Source organism: Nicotiana sylvestris, chromosome 3 (genome assembly GCF_000393655.2).
Source record: "Nicotiana sylvestris chromosome 3, ASM39365v2, whole genome shotgun sequence".
NCBI lineage: Eukaryota > Viridiplantae > Streptophyta > Magnoliopsida > Solanales > Solanaceae > Nicotiana > Nicotiana sylvestris.
In genome coordinates, this window is record NC_091059.1 from 14,551,433 (window position 1) to 14,561,906 (window position 10,474).

Consider the following 10,474-nt stretch of genomic DNA (forward strand, 5'->3'; position numbering starts at 1 on the left):
CTGTCACCAAATCTTTCATAAACTTTGCATAACCGGGCATTTACTCCAAAGCTTCAACCAATGGCACATTGATAGATAGACTTTTCATCATGTCAATGAACTTTTTGAATTGATTCTCACCATTTTTCTTGGCAAGCCTTTGAGGATATGGAGGAGGAGGCCTAGGCATTGGTGCCTTAGCCTTTTGCACTACCAGTTCCAGTATATCATCAATGTGATCCCTAGACGGGTTCACTTTCTCTTGAGTCTCTTCCTCATTATCATCAATTTCAATCTGCACTTCATCATTTGCTTGCACCACATTGTTCGGGGTCTCATCTTCTTGTACCTACCACTTGCTCATCATCCACAAGTTTCCTTTGACTTGAGGTGGGTGCATCCCCACCTTTTCCTCTCCTTGTAGTAACGGCCATGGCATGTCTCGTGTTGTTCCCACCCTTTCACACTTTGGGTTCACCACCGTATCACTTGGTAGTGCCCTCTTAGGACGAGTTTTTAGAGCTTGATATATTTGCCCCAATTGAACTTCCAAGTTGCGAATTGATGTGTTTTGTGAGGCTAGTTGGGCATCGGAGTCGGAATTCTTCTCCATCATTTGTTTGAACATATTCTCAGTTCATCCCATCTCATTATTGGAAGAACTTGGACCTTGGGAATGATAAGGAGGTGGGTTGCTCGGTTGTTGATATATCGAGGGCCTTTGAAAGCTCGACCCCCGATTGCCTTGATTATTGTTCCATGCCCCTTGGTTGTTGCCTCTCCAATATCCTTGGTTATTGCCACTCTAACTGCCTTGGTTATTTCCACTACTCCTATTCCCTTGATTGTTGTTATTATTCCAATTCCCTTGATTGTTACCACTATTCCAATTACCTTGGTTGTTAGAATTCCATTCACCTTGATTGCCTTGAAATCGCCATTGTTGTTGATTTGCGCCTTCAGATTTGTTTCTTTGCCCTTGAAATTTGTTCACGTATTGCACTTCCTCATCTTGTTCACTGTAAGAGTCATCTTGATAAAACCCACTATTTTCTTGTACATATTTCGCCGCACAGTTTTGTACTTGCGGACCCTTTTGCCTTCTCTTGTTCACCATCATACTAATTCTCTCCGTGGCATTAACTTGCTTAGGATTTTGCACTTGTTGAAGTTGATCTTTGGCTAATTGATTCATCTGTGGTGGTCCACTCGGCAATGGATTGCCCTTGATGATGCAATTCTTTATGTAGGTGAATCACGTTCGGATTGCCTTGAGGATCATTTGCTCTACTTGGTTCGATGAAGTATCTACCATTTCATCTAAAATCGTACAAGCCTCCACATACGGCATTGTCATGAAATTTCCACCAGCAAGTTGGTTGACCATGCATTGATTGATAGTATTGATCCCCTGATAAAAAGTTTCTTAAATCATAGCCTCCATCATGTCATTATTGGGGCACTCTTTGACCATTGTTCGATACCTATCCCATATTTCATGCAACGACTCATTGGGCTCTTGTTTGAGTGCTAGAATCTCTTCTCTAAGAGTATCCATATGCCTGAGAGAAAAGAACTTGGAAATAAATTTCTCTGCCAATTCATCACATGTATGAATGGAATGGTTTGGCAATCTCTCTAACCAATCCAAGGCTTTCCCCCATAGAGAAAAAGGAAATACCCTCAACCTTAAAGCATCCTCGGAGACGTTAGTCTGTTTACTCCCCCAACAAGTGTCCACAAACCCATTCAAGTATTTTTATGCATTTTGACTCGGAGCCCCGGAGAAGAATCCCCTTTGCTCTAGCAATGTGAGCATTACATTCGTGATTTGAAAGTTGACGGCCCTAATGCAGGGCGGGACTATGACACTTGCATACCTTTCATTCGGCAACACCCGGTGTGGATCCACTCTTGGTGGAGGTGGGGGCAAAACTGGGACGTTGTGTAAGGCGGTCGGCCTCTTCTATTTGCTTGAGGTTCAAGAAGAACCTCTTCAAGTTGGTCATCTTCCACGTCCACATCCCCCATAGGCATGTTTGCGAGTTGATCATTGTTGAGGCCATTGTTGCACCTAAAATTGATTCATAAAAATCAATAACACGGAAGGAAAAGAAGACAATTCACAACAAAACCAAATATATAGCTAAATCCGTTTTTAGCTCCCCGGCAACGACGCCAAAAAATTATCTCGTCCAAGTCACACCTCTATTTGAGGTTATGAAATGATTGATGCAATAGCAATACCCAACATGGAGTTGGGGTCGAATTCCACTGGGAGCTATGAATGGGACTTAGGAGTATATATTATAGTGAATGCGCTCGATTATTCTCAAATTGCACTTCTACAAAATTGGGTTGTTTCTAAGTTAAACTAGGATTACCAACTAAGAATTAAAACTAGGAGACTGTTTTTTTTGTTTTTCAAATGATGTAAAAGACCTAGGGCTATGACCTTTACTTAGGTGTTTGCCTAACTGGTTGTAAATTTTAAAGCTTATTTTATTGGTCAGGGTGTATTATAGCTATCAACACTCAAGTACCCACTCAATACCTCTCGGTAAGACATTGGTTTTGTCCAATTTGGCTTTCTCAAGTCCAATGGGTATTGAACAAAACGATTGATACAAAGCTCAAGTCGGGTTTTACTATATCTAGGTTCATCCTTTTAATTGGGACTATTAATCTCTTGAATTACCCAATTTCTTGTTAGACAAGTTTTCCTAGACTAAGTCTCTCTTTCTCAAGTAGAGACCAAGTCAAATAGGCATGAACTAATGTTTGCAACCATTAATTCTAGTATTAAAAGCAAGAACAAGGCTAAATAATAAATACCAACCATAAACAAATAATAAATCAAACACCCATTAGATTTACACTCTAGGGTTAGGTAGCAACCCTAGTAAGAATCTAGCTATTCATGCTTAAAACAGAAAAAATAGAAGAAGAAATGATAATTAAACTATATTAACAAGTAAAAGAATGAAATCTATGTTCAAAGAGTTCAATGTCAGTTGTGGTTGCTGATATCACAACTTGACCTAAAAAAAGTAAAACCCTTCTATTTATACAGAGCGAAAATTTTCGGACAAAAATGCCCTTTCGAAGGTTCTGCGGCTACACAATTTCATGTGCGGTCCGCACTATGCTTCAGCTTAACAGGATTTGAATCTTGCGGCCGCACAATTCTGAATCGCGGCTGCATCTCTCTTTTTCTACGGTCCACACATTTTTGAGTGCGGCCGTACATGGCTCTTCTACAAACCGCACAAATGCAACTGCGGCGGCGTTGCTGATCTTCTGCGGCCGCACAATAATTGTGCGGTCCGCACTTCCGTTAAACTTGATATGAAAACTCTCTGAACTTTTGCTCTTTCCTAGCTTCTGCGGCCACACATGTCATGTGCGGACCGCACTTTGCACTTGTCTTTGATAGAAATTTCTTTACAATTTGTGGCCGCAGATGATAATCTGCAGTCCGCACTTTGAGCTTATGTGCCTGTTTTGTTCTTGAGTTCAGATCACTCCTTCTTGAGTTGGATTTCATGTTAGTGGAACATTTTCCAATAGTCATGCAATTAAGCATGTTTCACCAATTTTTTGGGAACACAATTAAACACTTTTAGACTAAAACGAAAGCTAAAAGGTGGTGCTAATAAGTAGTCAAAATCCCCACTTATCACCCACCGCCTACGATTGGATCGCATGATTGTCTGCTTGAGCAGTTTCTGGTTATCGGTGCATTCATGGTTAATTTATGACTAATAAAAAACACATCAGGGGTAATTCAAGCAAAGAACTTGATGAATATGTGCTATATTTTGCCTTATCGATTCATGTGCAGGTTTTGGGAAGACTTAGAGTTTATGCTTCTTGTGGATGTGATGTACAAGGAAAAAAATTCATCTGTTTGCTTCTTTGGGAGTGTTCATATGCTAACAGAGCGTTGGAGTTTGATTAGATTCGGGACCAGGTCAAAGTTGGTAGCTCTCAATAGTGGTTCTAATGGGTTTAAGGATGTAAGCGCGGTGTCTAAGGATTTTGGGTTTGCTGTATGGCTAAAGATCTAGATTTTGCAGTAGAATTGGAAGAATACTTGGAGGATTTTCTATGTTATCATCGGGTTTACGGGTTAGTATTAGAGGAAATGGATAAATAGCTTCGAAATCGCAGAAGGTCTTGCAGAATGGGTGTACCGGTTAGAGATGCTATTGTGCACTTGAGGAGGGTATGAGATGGTTCATGGGTATTGAGATGATGTGGTCTCTGATTCGGGTCACTCGGGATGATTGTTGATTGATTTCGTTATGTTTTCGAATGGAGCAATTATTATTTCTAAGGCAAGTCAAGAGAAAATTAGAAGAAATTAGGTTGGTTAGTAATGGTTTGAATCAGCATGATTGTGGCAACGATTAGTTCCTTCGGTGTATTAAGTTATACATGTGGTTTGTGGTAGTACGTGCGAGCTTGGCAACCACCATAATTTGATTGACTTGGGAGGTATTTGATTCAAACGGCCTTGTTATGTGTAAACGGATCCCAAAAGAATTATGGCGCTTTAGACCAAAACTTGAGGTTTCATAAGTATAGGTATAATGTCTTGATGGGTGTTTCCTTATTGATTGTTATTTATGGATCGGGTGGCATGCCGCCACGGATACGTTGTTTGGATCGGGTGGCACGCTGCCACATGTATGTTGTGTAAATCAGGTTGCACACCGAAACAGTTCATGTTTAGATCGTGTTGCACGCCGCAACATTATCATAGTTGGATTGGGTTGCATGCCGCAACAACGAGATGTTAAGTAGGGTTCCTTATGCTTATTTTGTGTACCTTGTTTCCTATCTCTGAGATAGAGGCATAGCATCAGTTTGGCCATTTTATTTGTTACTGGATGGTTCTTTGCCAGAGTTCGTTCTTCCCTGTGGGTCATATTCGAGTTGTAGCTAGTTGGCTCTTTGATGGCGCTGTATGAGATTTTAGACGGTGTTTGAGGCAGCTTATTGCCCGAGCAACTTGTACTGGGTGAGACGAGGTTACTGGAACTGAGAACAGTGCGATCGGAGTTGTGTAGGGTATATTAGAGAGAAAATATCGTTATTCATTTCAGAACGAGGTAATGGTTCTTGTCAGGTTAAGGAACTCCATGATTTATTCATTTGGATAGGTGGGTATGAGTTTCTACACATCTCTTTCATCGTGGTAGTATTGCGAGAGTTGGAACAGGGCTACATATGTTATGAGGTGTATTGTGGGCATCAGATTTGTGAAATTGCAGCTATTATGGTTAGAGGATGTTATTATGGGCAAACGACTTATGTGGTGCATAGTGTGATTTCACCATAGGCGCATGATCATATTTTGGTGCAGTGTCTAGTGATTGATGCGGTGTTTATATGTTACAATCGGGTCTCGCGGAGAATTCTGGATGATGGAATTTGGTTCTAAAGCTTGTTGGCTAAGGTTATAGGGAAGATTTGAGGTCTGGCTCGAGCTAACGTGCTCACATGTGTTGTGGTGACACGGGTAGGTGCACGAGGTGTTAAATAGTGATTTTGGGCAACTCCGGAATATTCTTGGCACGTTCGAGGACGAGCATATGTTTAAGTGGTGGAGAATGTAATGGCCCGACCAGTCGTTTTGAGCTCTAGTGCGTCGTTCGACAGTTTGAGGCCGTGAGTAGCTTCACTTCATGTTTTATGACTTATACGTGTGGTCAGAATTGATTTTTGGGAAGTTCGGAGTTGTTTCAGTAGGAAAATTCTAAATTCGGAAGCTTTAAGTTGGAAGAGCTAACTAAGGTTTGATTTTTGAGTAAACGACTTCGGAATCAGGATTTGAAAGTTTCAATAGGTTCGTATTATGATTTCGGACTTGGGCGTATGTTCAGGTTGAGTATTGGGTGGTCCGAGAGCATTTCGACGCTTATTATGGAAAGTTGGCATTTTGAAGGTTTAAGAATTTCTTAAGTTTGGTTGAAGTGGACTTTGGTATTTTCAATGTCTGTTTGAGGTTTCGAGCCTTGGAATAGGTTTGTATCGTGATTTATAACTTGTACATAATGTTTGGCGTCATTGCGGAATGTTTAAGTAAGAATCGGACACGTTCGTCGAAGTTTGAATGTTGAAAGTAGAAAGTTGATCATCGATTCAAAGTTTTGATGTTGTTTAGTGTGATTTGAGGCCTCAAACAGGTATGTGTTCTGTTTTGAGACTGGTTGGTGTGATTGGACGGGGTCCCGGGGGCCTCGGGTGTATTTCGGGATGGGTTCGGACCATTTTTCCTTGTTTTGCAATTGTTGGTGTTGGTGTCTGGTTTCGTTCTATGTGAACGCAAAGGGTCTCACGCATTCGCAAAGAAGGAATTTTGGGCGGCTGGATTTTTGCTCATCGCGAATGCGACAGAGATGTCGCGAACGCGGAGAAAGATAGAGGCAACCTACGCAAACGTGACAAGGAGGTCACAAACGCGAAAAAAGCTGGGTGGCTGTGAGGCAGAAGGACTTTGTAAACGTGAGGGCGAAGCACAAACGTGAAGGGCAGGGCAGCTGGGCATCCCAAATATAGATGGTTTATATATAGATTTAATCATGAAATTTGTGGGATTTGGAGGAAAACCTAGAATTTAGTATTTTTAGATTTTGATCACGAAATTGGACATGGAATCAGGAATGAACTATATATGTGAGTTTGTGGTGCTATGGGTAATGATTATCTTCAAGAATTTTCGGAATCCGGACACGTGTGCCCGAGGGTTGACTTTGTTGACTTATCGAGCACATTTGAGAATTATTATAAATTGTTAAATTATATGCATTGGAGTATATTTTGATTGATTTGCAAATTGTTTGACTAGTTTTGGATCGATGGGCATTGGTTTGAAGTGTTAAAGAGGCGTGGAAGCCGGTTATGGAACTTCGGAGCAAGGTAAATCTCCTGTCTAACCTTGTGAGGGGTAAACTACCTCCTAGGTGATGTAATAATTATGTACTACTAGTTGTGGATGCTATGTACGCACGAGGTGACGAGAATCCATACTTAGGTAAAGCATGTTTATGTCCGCGTAGATGTAGAGCTTTATCATGTAATATTTGAATTGTTTGGACTCATTTTGCTAGCTTAACTAATTTAATTTTTTATTGAAATTGTTTTAAAAACATATGTATACAAGGTCGATCTTTATAACCTTGAGTTGTTGCCAAAATATCTGAGAAACATAAAGGAGTATATTCACTATTATGCACCTATATTTGTGTTGTTCGTACATGACTCGTAATTCGATAAGTTTCTTCTTTTATTATGAAGCGATCGAATGCCTCAACAATATAATAGATGCATCTATGGTTCGTGCCGCTCGACCCTCGGCAGTGTACACATTATTCTTGATCGGGCTGAACAACCTCGGTATAATCGTACACTATATCGCTGGCAGTCCGAATATTCACAAGATTATTCTCCTACTGATGCCTGGCATTTTATATGGTATTCCTTATCCGTTTGATATTGGCACTTGATACATCTAAGATGTTGAGGTAGAATACAAGACTGAGAAACTCATACCTTTAAAAGAAATTTTTGGAAGATTATGTAACTTACAGATTTACCCGATTATTGTAGTGTGCCTCATATCTGCTTATGATTTATTATATTGCTTTATTGGACCTCTAGTAAGTGTCGATGTAGACCCCACGTACTACTTCTCCGGGTTAGGCTAGATATTTACTGGGCACGCATTGATTTACATACTCATGCTACACGTGTGCACTAAATGGGCAGGATTTGACAAGTTCAATTGGTGGTTATCTTGGCGCGTAGGCGCAACTGCTGAAGAGAATTTAATGGTGAGCTCATGCCAGGCTACGTATCGTAGCTCACAGAGTCTCCATCGTACTATTTACTCTATCCTGCCTTATTTACATTCTGGACGTATGTATTATTATCATACTCTTTAGTAAAAGCTCATGCACTTGTGACACAGGGTTTTGGGATGTTCTAGATGTTGTTTGTGATTTTGCTTAGCATTTACACACCTTTATTTTCTATTCTATTTAATTTTAAGTTTTCATGATTTTAATGCGTTGATTTCTTTATCTAATAAAATTCATGATTTTGAAAATAATAAAATGCGTAATTAAGTTGTAATTCACTGTTGGCTTGTCTAACTGTGACGTTGGGCGCCATCAAGGTCTATAATGAGTTTTGGATCGTGACAACTCGAAAAGAAGAGTTTGATTGAGGTGAGTTAGCAAAATTACTTGAGGGAGATAAATTTGGAGAATTTCTTGAGGGAGATGAATTATGAGAATTACTAGGTGGAGATGAAGTAGGAAAATTATTAGAAGGGGAAGAACACGGAGAATTATTAGATGGAGCTGAATTACAAGAATCATGTGAATTAGGAAGTGTGTTGGCGTGAAAATTTGAAGGAGATGTTTGAATCCCATAATTTAAGGGGAGAAATACATGGGTAGGTTGTGGTGAAGAAATATTAGGAGATGATGTAAGTGAGGTTGATGTGGGAAAAAATCAAAGTTGCTAAGAAATTTAGCAGGGTTAGAATCTGGAAACATAAAAGGGTAAGAAAATATATCTTCTACAAATTTTACATACCTAAAAATTAGCACTTTGTTAGTTGAAGGATCAAGGCACATGTATCTCTTGTGATCGGAAGAAATCTTCACACATAAGCAAGGAGTGGAACGTGGATGGAGTTTATGACCATGATCAAAGACAGTACGTGAATAACAAAGATACCCAAATATTTTTACAATGGATAAATCTGGTTCTTTTTGGAATAAACATTTAAATGGTGAGGAAAACTTCAAATTTTAATGTAGAAGCATGTTAATAATATAAGTAACATAAACCAGAGCTTTAAGCCAAAATGATAGTGGGGCATTAACTTTAAAAAGTAAGCAATGGATAACATTATTGAGGTGTCGATGTTTGCAATTTAGCATGGCCATCTTGCTGGAGAGTATATGGGCAAGAAAATCAGTGAGTAATACCATTGTCACAGAAAAAGGACTTAAACTGAGTATTATTATAGTCTTTATCCCCGTCAGATTGAAAATATGAAATTGATGAATCAAAGACACATGATATCGTATTATAGAATTCAAGAAGTTTGTCAAATGTTTCAGATTTTTTATGCATGAGATATGTCCAAGAGAATTTGGTACAATCATCCACAAAAAGCACATAATAAAAATAACCAGAATTGAATACAAGAGGAAATGTACACACATTAGAGTGTATTAAAAGGAAAGATTTATTTGTTGTACTTGTAAAACTTGAAAATGTGAGCCTAGATTGTTTTCCCAAATGACAAACATTACACATAGAAGGATTAAAGCATGAAGAGCTAGAAATAACTTTATTTCATGAAAATACATCAAACACAAGTTTTCCAGGATGGCCAAGCCATTTGTGCCACAATGAAGATTGCGAAGCAGATCCAAACAAAGCAGTAGGATATTTTGATAGAGTGAATCTTGAAGAAGATGAAAACAGATAGAGCAAGCTAGAATTTGTACATTGAAGCATATGTGGTTGCTCTTCGGATCCTTAATGGAAAATGAACATTAAGTGAATTTAGCAAACATTTATTGTTTACACAAAGGCGATAAATAGATAACAATTTTTTCTTAAGTTGAGGAACAAAAAAGAATATTTTTAAGAAGCAAAGGTTGTTTAGAAGTAGGAAGAAAACTATGACCAACATGAGAGATATGAAGTAGGTTACCATTGCCAACCATCACTTGAGCACAGTGACGGAGGCAGGATCTCCACGAAGGGGGTTCAAAAATTTTTTTTTTGTAGCTAGTGAGAATTGAACTCATGACCTTAGGTAGATTTTGAACTCCCTTGACCACTAAACTACATTTTTGGATTGTGTTAAGGGTGTTCAAAACTTAATATATAGAAATAAAAAATAGATTTTGCCTTATATATACAGTGTAATTTTTCGGCGAAGGGTATTCGGGTGAACACCCTTGCGCCCCCCTAAATCCGCCCCTGCTTGAGCATTACCCTGATATGGTACAGGATCAGAAATGACATTTGAATTTCTAATTATGTGTGAGGAGGCACTCGTATCAGGATACCAGATTGTTGTGGGTACTTTTTTTAGGCTCATTGTTGACAAACCTTTGGGAGAATTACGTGGAATAAATTAATGGTTGAAGTGATTGCAATATCCAAAGTTGTATGGTCGTAGTGAAAACAAATCTGACATTGTGTCATCGATTTCGTATCATTTGGAGTAGGTGGAGGGCCAGGTATGCTTTGACCAACAGGGAAAGAGCGAGAAGAATTACCAAAATTTGTGTGATAATTGTTATGCCCAAATCCACGGCCACGATTCTTATTATGAAATCTCCCATGATTTTTATTAGAGACACAACCTTGATTTTATTGATCGAAGCGACTAATATCGCTAGAATGTCCGGTGGCAGCAAGGAGAGCCACCGACTGTTGAAAATCATCAGGTGAA

General features: G+C 39.2%; 1 protein-coding gene across 1 annotated transcript; it reads right to left on the reverse strand.

Moving 5' to 3' along the window:
- Nucleotides 1-784: 784 nt before the first annotated feature.
- Nucleotides 785-1,174, reverse strand: LOC138887070 (uncharacterized). The gene has a single exon (XM_070168783.1). The coding sequence runs from the start codon at nt 1,172-1,174 to the stop codon at nt 785-787; it is 390 nt and encodes a 129-aa protein (XP_070024884.1).
- Between the last annotated feature and the right edge of the window lie 9,300 nt (nt 1,175-10,474).

Excerpts from the sequence above, each read along its gene's own strand:
- LOC138887070 (XM_070168783.1), bottom strand. The coding sequence starts at position 1,174 with ATGAATCAATTAGCCAAAGATCAACTTCAACAAGTGCAAAATCCTAAG.